At 40.0% G+C, this 27,254-nt stretch overlaps 1 protein-coding gene across 1 annotated transcript in view; it reads left to right on the top strand.

Annotated features, from left to right (window-relative positions):
* Positions 1-9,486: 9,486 nt before the first annotated feature.
* Positions 9,487-27,254, top strand: part of ANKFN1 (ankyrin repeat and fibronectin type III domain containing 1) — a gene marked incomplete at both ends in the record, with an annotated part of 59,329 nt that continues 41,561 nt past the window's right edge. The window contains 4 exons of the mRNA XM_084218237.1: positions 9,487-9,672; positions 16,775-16,985; positions 21,741-21,935; positions 23,891-24,004. Of these exons, the coding sequence (XP_084074363.1) occupies positions 9,487-9,672; positions 16,775-16,985; positions 21,741-21,935; positions 23,891-24,004 (706 nt within the window). The remainder of the gene's footprint in view (positions 9,673-16,774; positions 16,986-21,740; positions 21,936-23,890; positions 24,005-27,254) is intronic.

The following is a 27,254-nucleotide window of genomic DNA, read 5'->3' as shown; positions in this document are numbered from 1 at the left end:
AAGAACCAGCAGCAAAGAGCTCTGCTCTGCATTGCTTCTGCAATAGAGCAGCATTCCCATATATCAGAGTTGGTGCACACCTCCTGATAGGTAACAGCAGCTGCCTTTTGATTCTTTGGCTCAAACAGAAAGGGCTTTGAGGCCCTGATGGACTTCTTATACTATTTTATTTCTGTTTACCTTAACTCACACTCCAGAAGATCCCAAATGACTCAGTAGTTTTGTAGCTCTGACAGCCCAGGCCTGATTCTGCTCCACTGCAGCCAGGAATTATTCTTCTCAGGAATTTTCCAAGTAAAAAGACTAGCAGGGGCAAACAAGCCACTGTGACTGTATGAAAAACATGCCATCTTTGAAGAATTCTGACCAAAGAGTTCTGAGTTTCTGCTAGTTCATTTAAAACCATATTCTAAAGTACAAGCAGCAAATCCACAACTGCCACAAAGCTGAGAATTCTTCCCATCTGCATCCTTCCTCTGGCAATCTGCAAGCCCCAGGCACGGGTGCATCTGCCAAGTCCAGCCCTGCAGAGAGCCTGGATGTGCTGGGTTCCAGGTTGGGCTGACAGGACCCTGGGCTGGGAGCTGTGGCTACAGAGGAAACCTGGGGGAGCCAGCCCAGTTCCACTTGTCACCAACACCACATTGCCCCAAATATTTCAGAATACTTGGGAAAATTATTTCTAAGCTTAGTCCAAACACAATTATTTTTTCTTCACTCACAATTTCAGAATTTTGCAAGTTTGATCATGTCTGTGACTGATCAACTGGGAAATATTTGTCTTTTTCATAAGCATACTGAATACTTCTGTGTCTTTGTGGATAATAGGTTATTTGCTGTGGACTTGGATCAAGAACCCTGGCTAAAGTAACTAGTGAAACAGTAAAACTCCAATCAATGTCCTTGAAGAAACACAAGAAACCAGGGAACAGGACAGAGAATAAACAAATTGGCAAAGGGGTATGTGTGAAAGATTATAGGTAAACAAGGAGCCAGAGAGGCAGGAATTGCCAAAACCAAAGCTGGAATTTAAGACAGTACATTATATGGATAAAAATGTGCAAGAAAGAATGAGTGTGGGGACAAGGAAACATACACTTTTATGTGTTTGGGGGTTTGGTTTGGTTTTTATTTTACCTTTCCCACTGAATATTTTTGACTGTATGACAAAAAACCACCCCATTATCTTGTTTCAGGGAGAAGAGTCACTTTAACTACCTTTCAAATGATGGATTTTTAAAATGAGAGTGCATACAGGTGTCAGAGTTAGCCACGTTGTCATGTTACTTTGGGAGGGGGTGGAGATCCCAATCCCAGGTATCCAATCTGCCTGGCTCCATTGCTGCAGTGGAACAAGATCTGATATTTGAGCAATATTTGTTCCTTCTTCCTCCTGTGAACCGTCTGAAATGCAGCTTTGTCTCTTATGATGGCAGCACCTTTGCCATTGTTGCGAGTAAAGTCAGGCTCCATGTCGGTTTCTCCACTCCAAACTTCCCACCCAGTCTCTAGTGGGAAAAACCCAATGTTTTTGACAAACACGGGCACGCGATGTAGAGCAGGGACACGCTGGGGTGCGGGGATGGAGGGATGCCCTGCTGGGCACCGCGGCCCGGGGACAGGCGAGCCCGGCGTGGCCGCCGCTCCGGGGACCGTCCCGGGCTCTGGAGAGCTGGGTGGACGCTGCCACCTATCGATGGATGGAGGCGAGGAACCCCAGCCCAAACTGAGCTTCTCATCCCAGAAACGTCCCGAGCTCTGGGAGGAACAAGCAGAATTTGCTACGTGGAGTTAATGGCCAACACAACGCTAAAAACACCTGTGGTGTGAAAAGATGAGAACAACACAGGGTGAAGGTTTGGGGGACTGTGTCACCGAATCAGCCAACTTGGGCGGCCTGCTCAAACAAAATGTATCACTACCTTCACAAAAACACGCAGCTTTAGCAGCAGTAAGAGCAAGAGCAGCCTGTGGGATCAGCTCTCCTTGTGTGCTGCAGGCAGGGAACTTTGAGACTCACCAGTCATGGAAGGAAAACCTGTCACAGTAGGTAAAGTCAGCAGTGTAAGTACAGCCAGCCAAATGCTCTGTGCAGCTCTGGAGAGTGGAATCCAAGGGCAAGAAGAGCTGGATGGCTTCTCTGTCCTCTGGTGGAAGCATCAAAGGCTGAGGATGGGCAGGTTTCTGCAGGAGATCAGACTAAAGGATCTTCTTCCACGTGTTTCATCCTAAACCCAGGGTCTATTGCTGTAGGTCTTTTAGTCTTCTTCATTTCCAGAACTGGATGTAGGTGCCTCTCACAGTTATTTACAAACATTCAATAATAATTTTTAATAATTTCATTTTTATAATTTGCTAAATGCATGATTACTTTTACCTTATTGAGCATTCTTTTGTGTCTTCTGGATTTTGAACAGGCTAATTATGAATTTATATTCATAGGTCAAGAAGATTATAAATATATTTTCTTGAGACAAAAATGCTAATTGTATTTCACAAGAACTAGGCTTGAGCAAGAAAACATCTTGACTTTTACTATTCTACTAAATACTGTTTGGTTTAGAAAAAGGACTAAGCATTTAAAAAATCAAAATGGCAATGTAAAAGTGCTGCTTTCCACCAAGCTGAAGGGAGAAAGCAGAAAATAGAAGTATTGAACCCCAATGAGAAGGTAGTAGAAATGTTTAAGAATAGACTGATTTCTGGAAATTTACTCTATGTTTTTCCCCTTAAAAGAGCTGGAAATTGAGAATTCCTTTACAAGTGAGTTCCATAGGTGAGGTCTATACAAGCAAAAAAAAAAAAACACCTTAATTGGGGACTTGGACTTAGAAGAATCATCCCTATTTAGCACTGCACTGAAAATGGAGTTCCTAGGCTTACATTTATTTTTAACTGATTTAGACATTTCAGATTTTCAGCACGTTTTTTTTCCAGATAGTATCTCAGTGTTAGAGAGGTATTTGGTGGTTTTTGAAAGATTTCCAATTCCCTCCTGTTGGCAAGGAGCAGTGACCTCAGTCAGCTCTCTGACTAATGATCCTTGGAAGGAGCAGAACAAAAGAGGGAATCCTGTAAATGGAGGGCCTGTGATTTTCAAGGTAGTGGAGAAGGAATGCTGTGCACAGAATATTGTAATAGCACTTTGCAATTCTCTGCTGCAGCAAAGCAAGTAACTATATGCATTTGATATTCTCATTATTTGCATTTGAAATTCTCATATGCCCACATGTCTGTGTGCATGGTTACACACACATGTACAGGCAGGCATGTGTGTTGATAGAAAACCCCCCAAAGAATGGTTTGATCCATATCCAGATTGGTTTAAAAAATACAGGTTAGCTTCCAGTTCCATGGCATACAAACATCAGGCCCAGGACTACATTTTAGCTTCAGCTACTTGGGCAAAAGGGTCACCCTCAGCTGAGGTTTGAAGTGTGGCAGAATCAGGCTGATCAACAGATTTTGGGAGGTTTCCAACATTTTCCAAAAATCATGTCTGAATAAAGCCAGGGAAGAAAACTCAGCAGATTGTAAGAGTAGTTCTGGTATCTCCTTAAAAATAATGTAAAATACTTTTTCTGTAGATATTAATGGTCACCGACTAGGACACAGGAATTGCTGTGTTTTGGTTCTTTTCTATTATCCAACGTTGCACTGGAGTGTTCTGTTTGCATGAATTTAACCCAGTGGACTGTCTAGAAGGATAACAATTTTTTAAGTTGCTGTTTACCTTTGATTGTCACCTTTACTGTTTTTAGAATTCTGTATGTGGGTAGTTGAAATATTCCACATTTGACTTTGTAATATTTTTTTGGGGTTTCTGTAGGTTCCAGCATTTGGGTTTTTTGGGTTTTGTTTTGTTTTTGTTTTTGTTGTTGTTGGGTTTGTGGTTTTTTTCGGGGTTTTTTTTGGGTTTTTTTATCCCCTAAAGTAAAAAAATGAGATTTTGAAATATTACTATTCTCCTATTTTGGAAGCTCCTAATGCAGACATTACAGGATCTGCTTTAGCATCCATAGAGTGTGCTTTTGTTATCCATTTAATAATCTTTCTGAGGCATAACCTGTTCAGGCTGGGAGCTTTTCATGATGTTGCAGATGTCCCACAGCTATGGCTATGCCTGCTGCTTTTGTTGCTATGATTGCAGACAGCTGTAGTGGTAGCTTGCTTGGAGGAAGAAGAAACAATACATCACATGCAACAAGCACTACTGCACTGTGATTTTTACCCCTTCCTCTCGCTGTTTTAGCATAAAACCAGCTGCTTGAGGATGGCTGCATTAATGTCTTTTTGCTCATACTTCATGCCAAATTCATTACAATCACAGTTTTGTTTGCTCTGGCAGTAATTATTTTTTCTACTTGCATGCTGTGCTGCTGATCAATTTTCAAGGCTACAACAAGCTAAAAGCACACAGAAGTCGTGGCATCTCTCACATGGAGGCTTCAATATTAGTCACTCCTACAGCTGCACAGGTAACTGGGACAGAGTTAAGGCACCAAACATTCTACCTGTGATACAACTCCACTTGCTTTAAATACTGTTCTGCTGCGAGGTTTTAGCAGCAATCTTGGACTTCAGTAATCACTAGTAACAGGCTTTTTCATATCTGATCATTCATGCAGTGTGAGGAAGAGATTTACTCATTCTGCCCAGAGGCTGAGCCAGCAGAGACAGCAGAGCTAATGTGATTCATTGAAGGAAGAGTGGGGACAATTAACAGCAACTTGTTCACGTTTTGCCTTGGATAGCCTAAGCTGGTAAGTCAAATTTAACTCTTTAATGCACATATTCCTAATTATTAGTTCAAGTATGATTGATTCATAAACATACAGTGCTGAGGGGTTTCTCAGCTGTTGTGTTTTCCTAAAATCCTGAGAATGCTTTTACAGCTATGCTGTGCCCTACCAGTGCACCTGTCTTTAGAGTATAGCATATATGTGCCACAAACAACAGAGAGTGATCTATAATTTAAGTATTTCTTTTTCTTTCTCAGCAACATGTTTTTGAGGGACATGAATATAAGATCAGTATTTGACAATTAAAAAGGAAAAAAAATCCCCACAAATCTTTTGCAAAGGTAACTATTTTATATTCATTTGTATTTGAATTTGACTTCTAAAGGACCCTGGTGATGGGGAATAAAATGATTCAGTGCTTAGTGCAAGTAGAAATCTGATCACAAAGATGAAGCTGCAGGATGGGCAGAATGAAATATGAAATATGACCAGGGAGACTTGGGTCCCTGGTTTGGTTCCTAGCTGTAGCACAGTGACAGTCACACTGTTTTGATGGGTATTTCCAAGGCAGGGCAGTAACTGTTTCCCCAGAGATCTGGTGCAAGACTTTGTGCTCTTTAATTCTTGGAAATGAAAACTGCTGTTAATTATGTCTGCTTATAAGGGGAGCTGCTGTTGTTATTTTTTCTGTTCCTGCCTTTCCCAGTAAGAGCTGGTGCTGTGCTGCCTGTTGCAGTGCTCATCTTGCTGTGGGGGTGCAAATCAGATCACACAGGGCTACTCCAAACCGTATGGAGAGGTCCTTATGTCATCCTGACCTGGGTCAGCTTCGTGCAGAGGCTTCCATAGGTGAAAATCTCAAATGGGGCTGTTCTGCACATCTTCTTTTTCTAAATGATTAGTCTTCCAGGTGCTGCCAAAATTTTAGTTCTGACAGTTCTGACACATCCTCAGGCTAAGTGCATTTCAGCTGGGGTATTTGTTGTTTCAGTCAAGACAATGCACATTTCACATCTTCACCTGATTGTTGAGACAAGGATATGGTTGTAAAAGAAATAAAATAAATTACTTTCTAAAGGAGCCTAAAAATGCTCTCACGAAATAGTTTATTTCTGTAAAAAAATAACAGCATCCAAAAAACCCCGTGCTTTCCTTCACAGAATCGTGGATCGAGCTGTCTCTTTTCCTTATTTCTTATTATGCTTTTCACCCACGATTTTGCCCAATCTCATTCCCATTGCTCTACTGTGAGTCATTTCTACAGCCTAATAAGATACCACTTCCAGAAAGTTTTACAGAATATTCAGCTTGTCTTTTTTTTCATTTCATACCTTGTATGTGACTAGGAAGGATGCTAAGTAGGATAATCTGCAGTGGCATTTTGTACTTTACTGTTTCAGTACACTGGTGAAGAATTGCAGCTCATTACATCATGTCATTCCAGCTATTGCTTTATTGTTCCACAGTTATTCCCTGCACTTGTTTGGGATATTGATGGTGAGTATACAGGGAACACATCTATGTTTCAAGTCATTTGTGATTCACCAATTCTGTGTGGATAGCAAAGATGCCATCTGTTTTATTGTTGAATAGCTGCAATTTCGAGGGTGTTTACTTAGCTTCTCTATAGATTCAACTGCTCTTGACTTCACAGAAACACTGATGAGATTATAAAAGATTCTGTTCTCTTCTTCCATCACTGTCAGGCTATGGATCTGCTCTGGCTTTTTACTGACAAAGCTTCCCTGTGTGGCAAGGGCACGCTGTGATTACTGTCCTCGGAAGTTGTTATTTAGGTTATTAACACACTGTTGTTTTCTTCTGAATGGATAAATCCTGGTTCATTCACCAGATCAAGGTGGGAAGGACTCCAGCCACCCCAAGGAACTGTCATATCTGGAGTCAAATTATGTGACTTTAGACACAGTCCATGAGAACAGTAACCCATGCCATGGGAAACAGGCTTGGTAGTTTACTGCTCTGAACCTTTTCTGGGTTGGTGACACAGATGAGCACCCCAGTGATGCCTAAATTTGCTTTGGTTCAAAGCCTATAGCAGCATTCTAGAATGCTGCAACAGGGAATCCAGTTTCTTTTTGCAGTTAGACACTGAAACAGAGTAAACAGCCCTGCCAACTGTCTGAGTTCTGAATGTGCATCGGGAGAGGTGTCACTAGAGCACCCCTCCCAAAGACTCTGATTTCCTGGAAAACTGTCCAAGGGCTGAGAGGTGCTTCTCCTTTACTTGCTCAGGTTAGTATTTTCTCATAAAAGAAAATGCAGCTGTCAAGCTGTTCTCTGTAGAAATTTGAGATTCTGGAAACAACTTCTCCCTCCTCAAGAAAAGCTTGAACTTGATGACTTTCAAGAGATTCTGTGAAAAATATCTGGGCAACTGAGTTTAAGAAGATGGAGACAAATACACTTCCTGCCTTAGTGAAGGCTGGAGAAGAGATAGGGCTTTTTTTTTGAGTCAGACTGGCAAGATTCCTTTTTTTTTTTTTTTTTGTAATTATTTCAATCCTTGAGAGTATTAAAGTCAGCAAGAAGTTAGTTTGGTCTAGTGAGACAGGGGGAGGATTTTATCAGCCTAGAGAACACTGACAGAGGCATAAGCCTTGTTAGCTTTAATGCCAGGCACTCTTGTTTTGTTTAATTAATACCACAATAGGTAGAAGTCCTACTAAGTAGATGTTCCTAATTTATTTAATGTATACTTCCTAAATGTCTACACAACCCCTCAGTAATTTCCCATATTGGCTTCATGAACCTTGTAGCCTCTCTTGTGCCACTCAGATGTGCTGAGCCTGTTGCTTTTCAAATAAAAACCCATAATCCCAAAGCAGAGAGTGCAGCAGGCTGACCTGCCATTGAATTAAGAATTGATTGGGTCACTCTTCTTTGAGGGTGGTTAGGTTTGTGTGGCCAATGCAAACTCTTCTTTCTATCCTGAATTCACTACCAACCGTGTGTTAGTATTTGTGTGTGTTATATGGTATTCAAAACTTGTAGTCTTGGAATCAGATTATTTTGGGAAATTGAAATTTCCTTTACAAACATGCCTATGGCAGTCCCTGGCCTATTTTTATTCCCTATTTGGGTCTGTGTTTTGACTCATACTTTATTGATGAAAAGAAGAAGTTCTTGAAAACAGAGGTAAAGGGAGAAATTTATGTGGGACAAAGTGTAGCACTATGTACTAACAGAAACTGAAAGTGTTACTCTAAGTAACTGAGAATTAAATGATTATTAAATCTGGTAACTTTGTGAGTTTTTTAAAAATTCTAATAACATAGAAAAGTAGGTGGTGGATAATCAGTTTACTCCATAAACTCAGAGAAAACCAGTCAAAAATCCCTGCAGTATTGCTGCCTCCTGAGTCCCAGAGAGCTTCTGATCATCTCCACATTTGCACATTTATTTCAGGAGTGCTGCTCACATAATTCCCTTTTGATTGCACACACTGTTGTTCTAATGTAACAAAGTCTTTTCATCCCATATGAAAATTGTGTTGACTCTGCCTCTCTTCCTTCAGAGACTTGGTCTCTCTTCAGTACCCCAGGAGCATGGAGAATTTGTGAAATTAATTGTAATGAGATACTTTTATGCTCAGGGTGTCTGCTCACCACAGTGTACTGTGAGAATGGAAGATGTAGAAAGCTTAGGAGACCTGGGTGGTGTCTTTAATCTTAAGGACAAATACCTGCCAAAACCAGCCCCAACAGTAGGATGACTGTTTAGTAAAGAATGCTTATACTGGAAATAGTCCTTAAAGTCTGGTCCTGCCATCCAATTTGCTCAGAAGAAGGCTAAAACCATAAGAACAAAAAAGAATTTGGATCATAGTACAGAAAAAAAATTTTTTCAAGAAAAGATACTCTGAAAAGGTAGCCAGGTTTACTATTACAACTGTGAAGTCTCCTAGAGAGGCATTCTGCCTTATATATGTGTACACACTTATCAGGGGAAAAGGAATATGTGAAGAAATGCTGCATTTTTGTCACTTTTTCACTTAGAAATCCATAGGGATAGTTTCCTATGCCTGCAGCTGGGTCAACTCTGATTCTTAGTTTCCCTTCAGAAAGGCAAAATTACTTCCACATAACATACTTCCAGAGTTAAATATTAATTCAATTTTTCTTAATACAGAAAAATTACTGTAATGATAAGCATAGAAAGTATTGTTTAATGATGAGATAATATGTAATTAGGTAAGGCAGTCAGAGAGAGTCAGCAGTTTCTCTTGGAAGGGTTTGTACTCTAAATGGAAAGGGCAAACACAGAGCAGGATAAAGTAATACAACAAATAGATAAAACCAGTGCCTGCCTGCTGACATGAGGAAGAACCAACTCATTTATGACACTGTCCATAGCAACATTTACTTTTGGGTGTCACTTTTTTCTGACACCTGTATTGCTAGAACTCACTCTGCAAAAACATTATTTCCCTCATTAATTGAAACTCCTTCTCCTTATATGAATTAGCAAATAATTCTGGGGAGGTCTGTTTTATTTTTCTGTCTTTAATTCTCTGTCTCCATAGATATGCATGGGTCTAATTCCATCAAGAGCAATTTGCCATTGAAAAAGCCCCAAACACGTGCAGAAGCTGCGTGTGAAAGTGATTGTAGACAAAGCAGCCTTGCATTGTGTGTTTCAGTGACACGCTTATGATCAGTGATGTTGGTCTAGCAAAACCTCAGTAAATGGCTGCTGTTTTCCTTCTAGAAAACCCTGGCTGAGAATGACCCAGCAAATGCACAACCTGAGCCTCCTGCAGAGCAAAAAGCACAGCATGCCCTCGTCGCCCAGCGCTGCCAAGCGGCTCTACCGGAACCTGTCGGAGAAGCTGAAGGGCAGCCACACGTCCTTTGACGAAGCCTACTTCAGATCCCGCTGCGACCGCCTCAGCCTGCGCAAGGCCTCCATGGTAACACCACCCTGCCTTCCCCTCTGCCATCTCCCCCCTCAGCTGCCTTTTCATCTCTACCATTCTCATCATCTCGCTTTGCTCCCTGACGAGCGTGTGTGTTCTTCCCAGCCTTACCTTTAATGACCCTTTGTCAAAACAGAGCTTGACCTTCTTGAAGGGTAAAGACAGGCTACCTACTCAAGTGGTGATGCTTTATTTTAGGAATAAGGTTGTAACTTGGCACTTACATGACAAAATGTGAATTAAATCTATAGATGCAAGTGTTTCTTTTACAAGGAAAGAATAAAACATGTTTTGAGAAAAGTGAAGATGGCTTTCAACAGAAGTTCCCATTTTTCCAAATGACAGAGCAAATGGAACTTTCAGGCATGACAGATAAATGTAAGGCTACTACCAGACTGGAGTGATGGTCAGCAGATAACACTGGGGAAGAAAGAGATCACATGTGAAGGAGTCTGGCCTGGGTACCCCATCCATATCCCAGCCAAGCACTCTGGTACCAGCACAGTAAAATATAGAAACCCCTGCTGGAATTAACCCTCACAAGGGCTCCTGCTGCTATGAGTGCTAGTGAAGTTACACAACCCCCAGTGCACATATTTTGGGGAAAGGACTTTGTCTCTGAAATAACAGCCCAATGTAAATTCAGTGTACAACAGAATTTTTTCTACTTGCTGGAGGAAGATGAACCCGCTTGTGGATATCGCCAGAACAAAATAAATCCCCCTTTTGCCTAAATAGGAAAAACAAACACATTCTTCAACTTCTCCTCTGAATTATTTTGAAGGAAAGAGATTCTTTCCACTTCTGAAGGGCAAAGTCTATTGACATTGTCTGGAAGCACCAGGAGATGCCCCTTGGAACCAGCACTCTGCTGCACTCAATCCGATGCTTAGTGCAATGCAGGACTGAACTCAGAGTATGGCTGGGCCAGATAACAAAAATATCACATTTTTTCAGAAGGAGAAAGGACACTCTAGACTCCTTTAATACTCACAAATTATGTAAGAGATGTATTATATAAATCAGTGCAAGAATTGGAAATTATTTTTAATTCAATGAGCTGATGCTGTCCCCTAGGATTGTGCTTTCCCAAAGTCAGAAGATTCTTGAATGACCTGTGGAGACTGTTGTCTCCCTCCAATGAAGAAAGACCATGACCTGAAGGAAGCAGGGGACCGTGGCTGCTTCCTCTCAACTCTTCCAGAGCCAGTAGATTCTTGTTTCATAAGAGAAGCCTGAAATTCAAACAAGGCTTGTGAGCTGGAGAACAGCCTTTTCATGGTAGCCAGCAGCTGGGCTTTTGAGGCTGTGGGTTTCCAAATGCTTTTCAGTTTGTAAGGATGATTTGAATTGAGGTCTCAAAGTATGAACTGTGGGGAAAGATTCTTTAGATGAATTTTTTTAGGCATTATCTTATCTTGTCTTTATTTTTTTTTTCAACTTCAATTTCAAGAGTGACTGAGGGAGTGAAGGGGGAGGACCAACCAGCACTAGGGCAGACTGACATGTAGGCTGAATGAATGCCAGTCTGTGAGCATATCTTCTGACCAGTGTTTATGTAAATATACCTTTCAGATTACATATGCCTTCAAACATGGGCTCTTCTGTCATACTTCACTAATAAGAAGAGAAATTGTCAGTGAACTGAGCCAAAGGACTGAGGAGCAGGGCACTGCTGCTGAGGGCTGAGTCCTGTGCTAACTCTGAGCCAGTAACTCAGAACCTCAGATCTGCCCCTTTTCACTCTGATCTGTCAGCAGTGGGAGTGCCTATTCCATCAGTCATCATCATCAGGATGATTTTATGTTGTGTGGATGGGGATTTAATGGAACACAGACATTTCTGTGCTAACTTTGTTCCCCAAGCTCACTACACTGTCATGGGAGTGTCACAGCTTTGTCACTGACAAAAACCCAGCAGAGGAACCTCCAGGTGTCACCAGTCTGGGGTCTGTGCTGGTGTCCACAACAAGCAGTGAATAGACTCCCAGTGAACTTGAGAGGCTTTGGATCCCATTCTATCCATTCTGCTTGTTGTTTTCCCTAGAAATAAACAGCAAGAAAACTATTAGTGAAGGGGTGGAAATATTCCAGGTCAAGTTGCTAGCTCATGTATTTTCTAATCATTGAGTTTCTGTGCTGCTGAGCTAAGTCAAGGAGTAAAATCATGTCTCCAGACAAGTGAACAACATTTGTTAGAATTTGTTTTCTTTCAGCTTTGGCTTGTGAAGAGTTTTCTTTCCACTCTCTCTTGCTGTGCAACACTTTCCATTCAGTAAATTGTTGTCTTGCTGCAGACATAGCAATGTCCCAAAATAGCTTTATTCTTGAACTCATGTTTATCAAAACAAGTCTTTGCAGAAACTACTTTACCACTTTTTCCAACTCCAGTAGTACATAGTGGACTTTTTCAGTCAAACTTAGACCAAATAGCTTGAAAGGGGCACTTCATTTTAATTAAGCTACATAAGATTGCATTTCTAAACACTCTGGCACTGAATCACTTACTGGAACATGGTTATTACTTACTGCAAAGCAATACTGTAGTTCTTTTCAGTATATACATTTGTGCATCACAGTAACACCTAAATAAATTAATCACATAGCACAGCTGTCCAGCTAATGATTAGAGCCTGCAGGACTGAGTCAAGGAAAAAGCAATGTAAAAACTGCTCCTAAACTTCACCCAATCACTTTTAAATGTGATTAAGTTTTCCTTTGAATTTAATGCTTTTGTACTTTCAGAGCAGAAGAAAGTTATCTAGTAAAGATAAATGATTGCTCATGTTGGTATTTGTGACAATAGCAGCTGGACTAAAATAGAGCACTGGGGTATAAACATACCACTCCTTATACCTGTTTGGATTTCTTATCCCAAGGCTACAGATGTCTGAGACATGCTGCAATACTAGAGAGTCTTCTACATGGAATGTGATAAGCTTTTTGCAGCAAACTATATAATTTTCAAATAGATTTCTGTTTTCTGTGTGAAAGCAAATAGTTAGGGAAAAGTTGGTCAGGTGTGTAGAATGTTTTTTTGGACTTGGAGAGCTGGGCTGGATGCAGACTTCCAAATGGGGCAGTTCACTAGCATGGGTGAAGATGTAATAGATACTTTGCTGCCTCTCCAGGATGTGTTTTGACTGTCTAGCAGAGTTTGATGTGCTCTTCTATGGATGAGGGATGCACACATGACCAGTTAGAAAGGCCACATCACAGCTGCCATGATTTTACACTCTTTGAAGTTACAAAACTTGCCAATGTATTTCAGCCTATTGCCTGTGTCTGAATTGTTCATTTGGAAAACCTGATCTTTGCAATTTGAACTTGTAATTGTTTGGATTGGATGAAGCCGCTTATAATAGTCATGCTCTGTTTCTCATTTAAATCAGTGCAGCTTTTTCAATCAGATTTCTAATGAAATGAAGAAATAGAAATTTGCTTTTATTTTTTCCCTTTTGGTGAAATGTTCTTGCCAGCAGGTCAGTTGGCAACAGCGTTTACGACAAATTTAACTTAAACGTGTGCTTAGATTCTGCTCAGCAACTTACTGAAGGCCAAAATTTCAAAAATACTTCAGGTATTTCATTTGGCAAGCAGAAGTCTGAAGATGCATTTTCAAAAGCACACCAGCAGGTCTAAATCATGATAATCAAAAAACCCCTGCAGTTTAAATAAAAAAAATTTAAATAATTCTACAGCAATCTGACAAATATTTGGTGGGGGGGGTGTCTGTGTCTGTGTGTGTGTGTATTTAAAAAGGAAAAAATGCTTTTGTTGGCCATAATTTTGGTTAATTTCATCTATAATAGTGAGCTTTGCCATCTTTCTTTAATTATCATGTAATAGTGAATTTTTGGTTTGTATAATGGAAGGAGCTTCCGAGATGTAATACGAGATTTCCTGAGTTTCTCACAAAATTTGAACTAAAGCCAAATAATTATATTGAGCACTTAGACTAGCACTCTACAAATGCTAACTCATTTAACTTTTGTGCACATATGTAAAGCAAATTAAAAGATAATTATTTATTCTGTTTTTTAAAAAAGGGAAAACCATGTGTGTACACAGTGCCACAGAAGGGAGAATGTGAAGAGAGAAATAACTGCCTTCCTGTCCTGAGTGAGCACCACAGCCTTTCACTCAGTAATATCATCAGCTTTACCTTTTTGTTCTGCCCCCAGACTGTTTCCAAAAATGAATTTAACTAAAAGAAATGCAGACCAATGAAGTCATTCAGTTTCCTTCAACCAACTCCCTTTGTAATATGCTCTTGATTAATTCACTGCTAAATAATTAGATTTTCATAGCTGTGATCAGTTAGAAGGGTAATATGCTTTTGTTTGTTTTCTGATTGGATCAAAATCCAATGATTCTGAAGCAAAATTATCCTGTACTCCCATAAACAACACTCTAGAGAAAGTGCCAATAACAGTAGGAAAGGAATTTCAAATGGACATTAACAGTGGTTAAATTAATGCTATTTAGAATGCTGATGTAGAAGAGTTGGTGAATGTATTTCTAGAGGAAGGTGTCCCTGTCTGTGGCAGGTTGTTGGCACAAGTTGATCTTTAAGATCCCTTCCAGCCCAAACCATTCTGTGATTTTCTGATTTTACATTTCTAATAATCCATGAAAAAAGTCTATCATTTCACAATTCTGCATCATAATAATGACATCTCATGGAGTGAAGAGCAAGCTTTCTTTTTCCTCTGTACTTCACACATCAGTGCCCTCTGTATGGAAATTTTGAGTGTACAATACAGTGACATACAGCTGTTAAACCAGTATCACTGTGGAGCTGAAGACATACTGAAGTATCAGAATCATACCAATAATTAAAATATTTTGTAATTATAATTACTTAAAATTCTTTTGATTTCTAGCAAGAGCACTTCATCCTTTCAGGGTACGGGCAAAACAGCAGAATAAGCATAGGGTCTCTGATACTAAGATTATAAAGGTGTTACATAAGCAAGACAGCAGATGTGTGGAACTACTGGAATAAATGGTAGATAAGTATTCCTGCACTGCAGTAAAAATTTCTGACATTTTTAAAGTTCTCCCTTATAACAAGAGAAATATGTGCTGTCTTCTTTTCTAAAATTTTCTGGATGTGTGCTCTGCCTAATGACAGTGTATGTCCTTACAAACCATTTTTATCTTGATCAGAGGGGTTAAAAAAGAATGACAAATAGAGTGGCTCACCATTGCACTGTCCCTTTTTCTGAGATTTTTTTATCTTATACCAACCCTGGAGTGTGGCCTAAGTATCTGATTATAAAATTAAACCTGAATCTTACCATTTATAGAAGAGTCTAAACCCAAGAAAGTGACAGAACCCCATGGACAGCACTGATGTTTAAGTAGTATCTTTTATTCTGCGTGGAAACCTACAGAAAAAAATATTTCTTCAGCATGAGCTGTTCTGTACTTCAGTGTCTACAAGGTGATTCCCAAGCCAGCACTACTGTCCCAGATTTGCATTATTGCTGCAGAGCTCATCTCACCCTTAGATTGTCATCTTAACACAAGTATCTCATTTCCTTACATTGGCAGTTTGGGGTACAGGGACCTTCTGCACACTTGTCCTGTTCTGCTGATCCCAAATATTCAGCACTGATGGGGTCCCTACCAAGACTTTTAGCTAACATCACCTTCGCAATTTCCTAGTGTGGTACCAATATTTCACATGCAAAGATTAGACCAGAAGACCCCGCCAGGCCTGACAATTTCAGAAGACACATTTAACTGCAAGCACACTGAAAAAAAGCTCCTGTAGAACTGATCACATTCCAAGGTGGAGCTGGGGACTGCAGCTTCCAGAACTGTTTGGAAACCCTTAGTCCATGTGTTTTACGAGGAGACAAGCAGATGTTCCAGCAGGTCAATGTTTCACTGAGAGCAAACTTGGACACAGATATGCCCAATAAAACTATTGATAAATTGATATTTTAAAAAGAAAATTAAGTTTAAGTGTGGTTGAAGTCTTAACTTCTAACCACAGTAGAAGATGGTTTTCAGTTCAGTACGTATTTCATGGAATAAGGAGTGCATTCTGTGAGGAGAATTTTCTCAGTGATTTTGGGACACAGGGAGCTGGTTTACACTGTGTATCTGAATCTGTGCTCTGAGCCCTCCTTGCCTTGCTGGGCCTCTTGCTCCTGCTAATTCATTCCAAAGAGGGAAAAACCCTATCAGGTAATGATGGCAATGGGACACTGGGAGAGAATTTAAAGAATCTTGGCAAATAACTTGTCATTACTGCAGGCTCCAGAAGGATGTTCTCATAAAAGAAACCTGCAGGCCCTGCTACTCTCCTGCACCTGCTTCTCCCCAGCTCAATTAGGAAACAACAGGGGCCTTTGTATTGTGCCATTCTTTTATCTCCTTGACATTGGTAAGGAAAAGGTTCAGTGGTTCTCCCTGCCTGAGTGTTGGTGCCGTGGAAGTTCTCGTGTTTGGCTGCTTGTGCTCTCTGCTGCTCAGACATGCACACTGGACAGTCCATTTTTTCAGTCCCATTTCTACTTCTGTTTTTAAGACCTACAAATTTTAAAGTTTCCTCTAGTTACAACTTAAAAGCAATAACATGGGCAGTTAGAAATAACTGAGGTGGTATAATGAACACACTGGGTCACACTGGAACTGGGAAGGTTTTTCTGCAGAACTGCTTGTTTGAGTTGGATTTTCATTATCTGATTGTAGTTTTCTACTTGAAATTTTGAGTTTGAAAAACTCAAAATTCAAGGCTCTGCGAAAATTGTAGTGTGTCATCCAGTTTCACACTGCAAACATAATGTTGCTCATATAGTTTGATTACAGGACAGATGTCTAAATAAAAATGTATTTGTTTCATATGGGTTTGAATCTCACTGAATCTTCCCACAGACCTGAAGCAATTTCAAGCACCCCAGGGGTAGACCAAGATCAGTTCTGCTGCAAACATTTGCTTTGCTTCAAGCTGAGCCTAAGTTGGGGCTGGAGGTACAATATTTTATTTTCAGGAGCAAACACACAAAACACAAATTTTCTCTATTTTTAAAGCACTAACATATGAAAAGTTTTACTGAATTTCTGTCTTTATTGACACACAGAATTTCCAGTGCAATGAAGCTATGTTTGAGGCTGTAGAGCAGCAAGACCTGGATGCTGTTCAGATTCTTCTTTATCAATATACCCTGGAGGAACTGGACCTGAACACACCAAACAGTGAGGGACTCACTCCTTTGGATATTGCCATTTTGACAAACAACGTCCCCATTGCCAGGACCCTTCTGCACGTTGGGGCAAAGGAAAGCCCACACTGTAAGTAAAGAACAGAAATTGATTTAGATAATTGCTTGTATGAGATCAGTTCTGCTGTTGTTAGTGAAAATCAATTCCACTACACAAAAATTGCCTGGTTTTATCATAAAGATGATTATAACAAGAGTGCTGGAGGATATTTGCAGCAATGTCTGCTCATTGAATACGTGCTCAGCAGATTTGTTTTCTTTCTCTCAGATACACCAACAAATCAATCATGTTGAGCTTCTAATGTGATTAACACTGGGGCAGCTGGGTTAATAGCGATCTTGAGAAAAAATCTTTAAAAATATGGCAACAGGAACTCAGTGATTCAAAGATCATGGTCTGAAAATCAGAGTTTGTTATCAAAAATGAAAGGATGATGGGTTGTCTAGACTTTGCTTTATTTTGATTATCCTTTTGATTTTGGCTACACTGCCTTCAGGAGGCCAGTTTTATCAAAATCTATCACTTCCATTCCCCACAGAGCCTTCACTACTAGTCTTCAAATGGCCTAAAATCCCTCTTAAATGAGAATTTCAAAGTTCTACAGAACCAGAGAAAACCTAAACACAAAACAGACCTTCTCACTTTACTGGAATCCCAATATTGCTTATAACTACATATTGTAGTTATAAAACTTCTTTGTATTCCTTCATGGGCTTTTTTATGCCCAGTTTGTGGGTTGGAGGGTGACTTACCAACCCAATTAATCAACCATATACCATGACACAAGCTCTGACGCCTTACGTGAGTCTAAAAATACCCCGATGTAAGAGAATTTGTTTGAAACTGTCAATGCCTATATTTAGGACATTCCCAGCAAGGCTATAATGAGACTGTGTTTGAGGGGTTCGGCCACTGCAGACTCTGCCATTAATTTGAAGTTAGTTAAATTAACAACATTTAGTGCTGGCATGTCAATCTCAGTGCTCCAGGAAATTGCACCTTGAGGCTACTAACATTGCCAGTTTTTTCACTGGAGAGTGTGTGTGCATGTGCATGTTGAGTTTTTTTGCCAGACCCTCAGTGTTGGTACACCTTTATTGCTTTTCTATATCCACAGCACTTATATTATCATTTATTCTGGCCTCCTTTAACCTTCCCTGGAGATTTTTGCATAGTGTAGCTGCTCAGTGAAAAGAGTTTTTTAGTTTTATATTTATTTGTTTATTTTTCTGTCATGGTTCATGACTGAGGCTTTAAAAAAAAGTGTGACAGCATTTAGAGTACATGATTGACTGCTGAAGCAACATTCATTAACCATGACAAATCTAGAGGAAAACACAGTCTTGAGTGTTCTAAACAGCAGTAAAAAAGACTAAACTAATTTTTCATTGACCTCATCTGTAAATAAATGCAGTCTGATGGCAAGCAGGGGCAATCATAAATTAGTATTCATTTCCTGTAATTAATGCAAACATGCCTATGAACACAGAGAATATGAATATATAACCACCTCATTTCCATTTCAAAATATACCCACCAAATTTCCACTTCACTTATCTTGATTTTTAGTTTTTCTGATTGAAATAATGGATTAAACATTCCCAGTAAAAAACAAGCGATCATTTTGTTTGGGTTTCTTACCTGAAGGGTTTGCAGTGGTTGTTTGAGAGTGAAATGCAAAAAGTTATTTTCAGCCCTCAGAACAAAGGTTCAGTGCATCTTTGTGCATGGCTTCACTCTTGTGGAACTGATGTCAGTCATCTTCTATTTTGTCCAGACTTTCTGCTCTGCTTTTCGTACTCAACCAACTCTGTTCAAATTAAATCCTGTTTGTATCATCTCAGGGCTGCAGGAACATGATCCAGCACCCAGCAGGAGCATTTTCATTCCTCTGTGGTGGGCAATTGGGCAAGACTTCTGCAGGCTGAATGGGAGGGTAAAATCCTGACTCACACAGTTTTGGGACTGGACACAGCATCTCTTAATGTGATTAGAAGCGTACAAGACAGATGCACAGAGCTGGGAAAAGGTGAAATGGAGGAATTCTTCATTCTAAGCGCAAACAAAAAGCTTCCTTCACAGAAAACCTCTGCTCTTTCACTGTATATATTAGCTGTAGTGGTCCAGCTGAAATTTCATTATAGCCTCTAACCTAACTCTGTAGAAAAGAGGATCTGGAGGACAGATAGTTTCCATCTGTATCACCTGGATTCCTGCCTGGAACAGCAGCAGATAAAGCAATAGAAAGTAAAACTATGATCTTCATCTCCACATGGAACTCAGATTGTATAAATCTCAACAGGACCCCAACATCTTTTATAAACAAAGTAACTAAGATCAGAGAGTAGAGGGTTTAAAATATTAATTTAGTTGGGGAGACGACAAAGTGTTATCTTTTCAGTTACTATCATTCATCATATACTCATGGTTTGGCTTGTTCATGTGAACCCAAATAAAAATAAGATTAAAATTCCCACTGGCTGATTGGACATCAGAGACTCGACAAATGTGGATCTGAGCCTTGATTAAACAGATAGAGCCAGATCCTTAGTGAGAACTTGAACCAATGCCAATGCTCAACCACCTGAAGCTCTGGCACATAAAATCTCCTTCCTCAGTCCTATTGTGCTATCAGATGTGTTGCATGTTTATTGTAGGCATGGATCCAGGAAACCCTATCACCTCTGGCCTCCCAGTAAACAACAGTTCTGAGGATACCAGCGGGTTCCAGGGAGCCTGGCCATATGTCCCTGATGTTCATATGAAGAATGATCAAACTTAAGAAGGATGGCTTCAAGCCAGCTTCTGAAAGCAAAGTCTTAGAGACAAACCTTCTTCAAAAACAACCCTTTGGATGTCAGAGGTGTTGAGTAATTCTTTGCTCTCCCATGGCTGTAAAGATCCCAGACCACTTTTCACATCAGTAGTGTTATTCTTAGACTCTGCTAAACTCTGGCTGTCATACTGTTATGAGAGACACAGGCAAAAGTTAAAATGAGAGGTTCAGGCTGGATAAAACAGACACCTTTTTTGCTATAAGGACAGTGAAGCAGTGGAACAATCTCCATCCATCCTGGGAAGTTTTCAAGACCAGAGATCAGACTGGATAATACCTGCAGTAACTCAGTCTGACCTCTTGGCTGAGCCTGTTTTGAAGAGGATTGGTCTAGAGAAGGTCCTTTCCAATCTGATTTGTCCCATATAATCCCAGTTTAGAAATAATGCATTCATATCCACATACATATTTTCTTCTCTGGTGTTTTGGTGTCAAAAACCTATGAGAGTCTTGGTGCTCTATATGGTACAGTTTGATGTTTTCAGAAATGTCTGCTGCTCCTGACTTGTGCAAGTGAATGATGGGTTCAGTGTGTGTAAGATTCCTGCTGTTCCTGTGAAAGACTTGGGGCAACCAAGAGTCTGCCTGTCTCTCCTTAGCAATTCCTCACTATTGCTAAGAGAAGCCACATGTGCCAGGGCACTGATTATGGTAAAAAGAGAGCCTTTAAATTAAGGCTATATCTCAGAGGTCTTCTGCAAAAAACACCAAACACCAAAGTGATTTTCTGTGCACTCTTGCCTGCATATTGAAAACCAAGTCAATACCTGCATTTATTTTCAAATTAAACATCTTTACAAGTCCTACTTTCTAAACTGCAGATTGAACAGTTTTAGGCTAAGAGTAACTTTGAAAATAGGACTTGATTTACCATATTTCACTGAACAATCAAGGGGCTTGTTTAGGAACTTGGGCTAAAATCAAACCTATTCTAGCCTGTAACCTATGTGATCTTAATTTTCACCTTGATGTAGCTCACAGTAGTTCACACAGAAAATCTGAACTGCTAAGCATCAAATTAATATTATTCTGAGCATGGGAGGAAAAAATCCCCATGTGGCAAGCTGCTCACTCCCTGCCAGAGGACTAATCAAGTTCTCTGGACAAAACTGTGGCACAAAAATCTGGAAAGAGATCAATTGTCTACCAGCCATGATTTTTAGGCAGAAAAAATTCTTAATTTTGCCACTCAGATCTCTTCTTGTTGAAGTTTATATATTGTGTTTATAACCAGTACAATCTCCTTCTTTTAATGTAAGTTTATGATATTACACCAAAGCAGAGGTTGGAGAGAGAGGTCATTATTTTATCTTGGTTTTCCTATTCTGACTTACAACAGATATGCAATTTCAGTCTAATTAAGACAATTTTAAGCATATGAGAAATACCAGAGGAAAAAATGTGGCAAATTTATTCATGTTAATGACATTTAAGTGGCCAGATATTTGAGGAAAATTAAAATAAATGCAATAATACAGAGACACTGTCAGAATGCAACCTGACACCCTGTTGTTCAGGGTGTTGGAAACAGCTGGATTAAATGGTTGCAATTCTCCTGGAGTGACAAATGTGGTTCTGATGAAGTATTGATCCTGTAGAAAGTCTTGATTTTCCTCTGAAGGTCCAACGGTGCTTATAGAGGTCTTGTCCTCTGAGAAAATAGTGGAGAAAAGGCTGCTGGGGTGTCCAAACCTCAGACCATATCCAGGTAGGAACGCTTGGCTCCTCCCCCTGGGTGGAGCACCTCCCAATGGGATGATGGAATTTATCAGCCATGCAGTGACACTCAATGGCCCATTAACAGAAGAGATCCCTCAGAGCTATCAGGGATGAGGCATGAAGAACTCTGCCCTGCCTGGTTTTAACAGCTTACGAAGATGGTGATAGAATACACACTTTTGGGTACACCTTACATTGTAACCTCAGATGTGTTCTGACCACGGCCAAAATTTTGCCAAGCACTTCCTATTTCCTTCCTTTCCTGGCAGTTGTGACTGTGGAGAGCAGGTCTGTGCACCTGAGCACGCTGGTGCAGGAGGCGCAGCAGAGAGTGACGGAATTATCAGCGCAAGCAGCGAGCGAAGGGCTGGGCACGGAGAGCGCCGAGAGGGAGAAGCAGCTCAGGGGCTGGGAGTGGAGGGCCAGGCTCTACCAGCGCATGAAGGCCGGCTACGAGCATGCCCGTGAGTATGTTCCCCTTTTCTCAACTTGGAAATGAAACTTGAGGTAATTTTAGTAAGGAGGTCACAAAAAAGAGAGCTTTATTTGCAGGCCTTCAGGGGCGGTTATAGACAGATGTCCACAAAAGCCCACTCCTGCAGGGATGAGTACATTTTTATAGGTTTTAGGAAATTAGCATAATGGATAAAAAGCACCAGTTAGGGGGATAAGTGATGATGCAATTTTCCTCCCAGGAAATGGATCTCAAGGAGTTGTTCTCAGCCTTGGTTCCCAGGAAGAACCATGATAGAACTGGGGCCCTGCACCTCCCGGGGCTTGGAGCTCTGGAATTTGTCTTGTCTTTCTGCTTAAGGAAAGGCTATGGAAAAGCAGTGGGCAAATGCTACTAATACAATAGGCTACGGAGCTCCAAATATATGTGGGAGCATATAAAACAAAAAAAGGCAAAAATGACATCAAGTACAGGGAAACAGCAAAATTCCAGGCAGGAATCTGCAGCTGAGAACCCTCTCCAAAGATGCTGATCCTCGCGGCACTGCTGTGAGTGGGGACTGGAGGAGGTTGGGATGGGGAAACTGAGGCCCAAAGGTGAAATGGCCTTTCCAAGAGGGAGAAGGAAATGGCTGTTAGAACAATAAAAGCACCAAATATCTGAGGGAAACAAGCAGATGGCTCCTTAGGTTGCATAAAATTAATATGACATCCAACATCCCAACTCTTCATTCAGGATGCAATGATTCTGCCCTTCTTATCTCTTTTCACATTCACTCCTGGATCTCATTTAACATGTTCAGAATTTAAAACAGGATGCTATAAAACAACATATGAATAGGCAGGAAGAGGGATGGAGATGTTGGCCTTTTCTCTGTTGTAATTTGATTATTTTTCAAAAGAACTTACTATTTTGGAATGGGATAGTTCTAAACATTTGATCAAGCAGTGAAAATTTCATTTTGCACATAAATATTGTGAAAATTTAACCTTAATTTTGAAAAGCACTAATCTTAATCCTGGTATCCATTTCATCACCATAGCCACAAACTGAGTCACTTTAAACAGTTGTACAAGTGAGTCTGTATCCAAATTAAATGGAATTTGGGCCCAAATGAAGGAGTAAACAGGCCTGAATTGTTTTTAGACTCATGGATCTTTTAGCTGTATCCTATGTTATGAAATACAATCATTGCCATTAATATCTTTAAAACCATGTTTATGTAAATGTACTCACAAATAATTTTCACAAATTTATTGTATGTTAAGGTTATTTCTTCAAGACAGATGTAGTGCTCCTTCTCTTAGATACTGAATACAGGAAATACAGAAATAGTGAAAGTTAATATACTGACTTTTTAAATCAATCCCAGCAGTAAGTCATGATATTTTTGTGTTTGATTTCGGAATTGACTCCATTGATATTCTGCAAATTAAGCTTTTTTTTTTCCTTTTCTTTTTTTAAACAAAAATGTTAGACCCCAATTGACAACTGTGTTTTGGAACTATTACACCAAAACAGTTGTGGGATTTGCAGTTTTTTAATCCCAATAACATTAAAATGTTTTCTGGTTTTTGATAAATTTGAGTTTGTTAGTGAAACCATCAAGGTTTCATTAGCTCTTTGTGGTTTTGTCCTTTCCCTCTCCTCTTATCCACCCCAAGAGATTTATAGGGGCTTTTCATTGACATAATTAGCATGGATCTGTTTTATTGAGTTACATATATGCAGGAAGATATTTTTAACCAAAAAGGAGCCAAAAACCATGATAGAAACAAATGGTGTCTGCAGGATATTGTTAGTAGGGTCACTAATTAAAATGCTCAAAAGGCAGAAAACACAAACACTTACAACCCAAAGCTCACAATTGCAGGGTGATTTTCAGTGGGTTCTTTGAAGACTCAGGAACATTGTTTGAATAGGATTTGTTGTGCTGAAGAGCTGATGTTTTCTCTTCTCTCCCAGGAGCCCCCGAGGCGCCAACCAATGTCTGTCTCATGGTAACGAGCAGCACATCACTCACTGTCACCTTCCAAGAACCCCTCAGTGTCAACTCAGCTGTGGTGACCAAGTATAAAGGTACTGGATTTAGACATCTTTCATTCCCCTTAACAATGTACAAAAATTTGAGGGCTAAGTGGCAAAGGTATTTATCTAAAGAGGTTATGTTATGATGCAAGTAGTGTTTAAATGTAATTATTTTCCCAGTAAACAGACATAGAAGTGGAATTTTCTTGAAAGATTACCCAAGGACAAAATTTTTATTAAAAAAAAAAAGAAAAATAAATTAATCAAAAGCTTTCTCCATGAGTGCTTTGAAGAAGTTTGCTTGACTCACTGTGGTTAAGACATCAGCTCAATGACTGGGTTGAGATGAGCAGTTACAAAACACAAACTAACTTTTGGTGCCTGTGGGCTCCTGAAACCATGTGTATCCTTGTAAAAGCCAAACCCACACCACCATTCCTTAAAGGAATGCCTCTGGAAGCTGAAACTTCTGGCACAGGCATCATACAGCCCAATTAATTAGCTATTCCAGGGCTGCCACATCATTCTTGGAAGAGTGATACATTTAGGGTGGCACCAGTTAGTTGCAAAGTGGAATGAATAAGAAAATGCTTCCATCTGAATAGCCCTGTTGAATAGAGATGGTTTTAAAACAGAATTTCTGTTCCACAGGAAATTCCAACATTAAGGAAAAAAGCAAGCTTTATTGAAGATTAGAACAAAAATGAGAATTTTTTAAATTTCCTGTTTAAAGGAACTTTCAGGTTTTCTACAATCTTTGGAACAGTAAGTTCTTCAGTGTTCAGCACCGCAATCCACAGCCTCCAGCTTCCAGTGGGAGCATGAATCCTCCCACTGGTCAAGGGACTGGGGATCTGAAGCCTCCTTGCCCTGCCCAGGGGAGTCAAGGAGTGGGAGCCTGAAAGTCCTCTTAGTTATTTCCCCCAGTTCCTCCCTTCATGCTTCATGCTTCATGTTTGTTTCTTTGTATTAATCATTGAAAACACCTTTCAGAGGTGCCTAAACCTAAAGTTTTCATACTCCCAGGCAGCACTGTCCTGGCTGTGTGCTGGGGAGTCTGTTTCATGTTTCCATGGGGGTGTCCCAGGGATGGTTTCAAGAGGAGAGATTCATTAAGACCCCGTCCTTCGAAGGTCCAGCAGCTCAGGGAGCCCTTCCAAAGGTGGGACAGGCAGTGCACAGGCTCCACTGGCACCAGCACAAGCTCCCAAAACACTACAGGAGCTTATTTTGGAAAAGGTACATTGTCTCTTTCCTTCCTCGTCCTGCTTCTACTCACAGATTCCATTCATCACTGGCTGTGCCCAGCAAAATAATTTTTTGCATTCTATGAAAAAACATCCCAGACTACTGAGGCCATCAAAGTGATAATGCCCTGATAGCCTCAGTAGAAGGCAAATTAATGTATTACACCTAGTCAGCTGTGCAGTGCTGCAGGAAGTGTGATTTTCAAAAACATCAAAGCCCTTTAGAAGCCTAAATCTAATTTTCAGCAATGGGTTGTGTTGCCAGGAAACTAAATTTCATTTAAGAGCTTCCCACTGCCTGATTTACTTGTGAAAACAATACTTGGGCTCCTAAAACACCAAAGTTCTCTAGAAAATATCAGACTGTTCTTCATAATAGTTGTATTTTAAATAACCCTGAAACATTGTCCACCCTCTAATTATAATGATTCTTGGTATTTTCACAGGAAATCAAATTCCCAAATAGAGCTAATTTTTAAAAATAATTTTGTGAAGGTTGCAGTACTTTTCTCTTGGGTATTCATTTGGGTTGAGTCTGGTTTGTACCATGTCAGTGGTGTCCTGTTTTTGATAAACACAGCATTCAGAGAAATTTAATCCAACCTGACCTAAGTTTCTGATCAGACCAGGTAGCACTGCCCTGTATTTTGAATTACCCTCACTCATGATCATTTTATGCTTTATCAAGTTGACAGTTAGTCTTGCCAGAATATTCTTTCTAAATCCTTTGTCCCAGGAGACTTGTATATTTACCGTTAGATAAAAAGAAAGATCATTAATAGCTCCTTTTGGTGACTTTCAGGAATTAATTAAGCACTGGTTGTAGAATTGTTTATTACATTATGGAGTGAGATTCTTTGTGCTACTTTGAGGGGTCATAAAATGAACCTTTCAAATGATCACTTGCAAGAATGATTAGAACCAGCTAGCAATTACTAGCCCTGAAAGGAGAGCTTGATAACAAAGTGCGAGGATCTTTTTAGTCAGATACGTAAACCTCCTGTCCAGAAAACCACCAAAGCATTTTGCTTATTCAGGAACAAAAAAAAACAAACAAACAAAACCAAAACCAAAACAAAAAAAAATGCTGTTAATATGGGGGGTTTTTCCCCCTCAATACTTTACCATTTCTTTTTCTAAGCAAATTAAAATTCAGGAGCATTTGCACCGGTGTTTAGGGAATACCTGCTCATTAACAGAAACTAATAATGTTCTTTTCTCTGGACCTGAACTATAGGGAATAAAAACTGACATCAATTCTGTTTGGCTTAGTTTAGTTCCCTAAAAACAGTGAAAAACTGCCAATTCAATTTATCCTGTATCATCTTCCTTTTTTCTTTTTTTCTTCCCCCCCCCCCCCCAGCTTTATTTGCCCAAATGTTTTTTAGAAACTGGGCTTGGAACATTATCTAACTGTCTGCTGTTTTCCTGTGTGTGATCTTTTCCCTTGTTAGCTGTATAACTTACAAATAATCATAGAGGAGAATAATACTTTGCACTCACTCTCTAACCACTAAAACCATCTCACTTCATTAGGAGATTTAATTTTAACCACACACGGTGAATGGGTATTGACTTTGGTGTCCCAGCTGGATGGCAGCTCAGTGGCTGCATTCTGTTCAGCCATTGCTTTAAGGAGCCAGAGTATTCTTTACTTCCTCTCCTGGATTGTTGTTTAATGTTGCAGGCACCATCCTAATGGCTCCCTTCAGTTTCCCTCTGGAGAAGGCTGCAGTGTGGTGGTGGCTGATGTGAAATGATTCCTAAGTATATTGTAACTTAGTAAAGTGTTTTGAGGCTGGAAGCAGACAGGCATGGCATAAATCAATAATAAAAGTAATAATCTGCTCCATGCTAAGACTCCAAGCCAGAGACACCTCACCACAGCCAGTTTTAGGAAGGATGTGAAGCATCACTGTAATATTGAGGGGAAAAAAACCCTGCCCTTGGCTAATTGTGCCCTAGAGCCAAACTTCACATCCCACCATGAAAGTACTTAGGACCTGCTTTAGTTTTACATCTTTGAAAACACAATCAAAACTTTCCACGTTAAC

Source organism: Fringilla coelebs (assembly GCF_963513975.1).
Source record: "Fringilla coelebs genome assembly, chromosome: 19".
NCBI classification, from domain to species: domain Eukaryota; kingdom Metazoa; phylum Chordata; class Aves; order Passeriformes; family Fringillidae; genus Fringilla; species Fringilla coelebs.
This window is presented reverse-complemented; position numbering and strand designations above follow the sequence as displayed.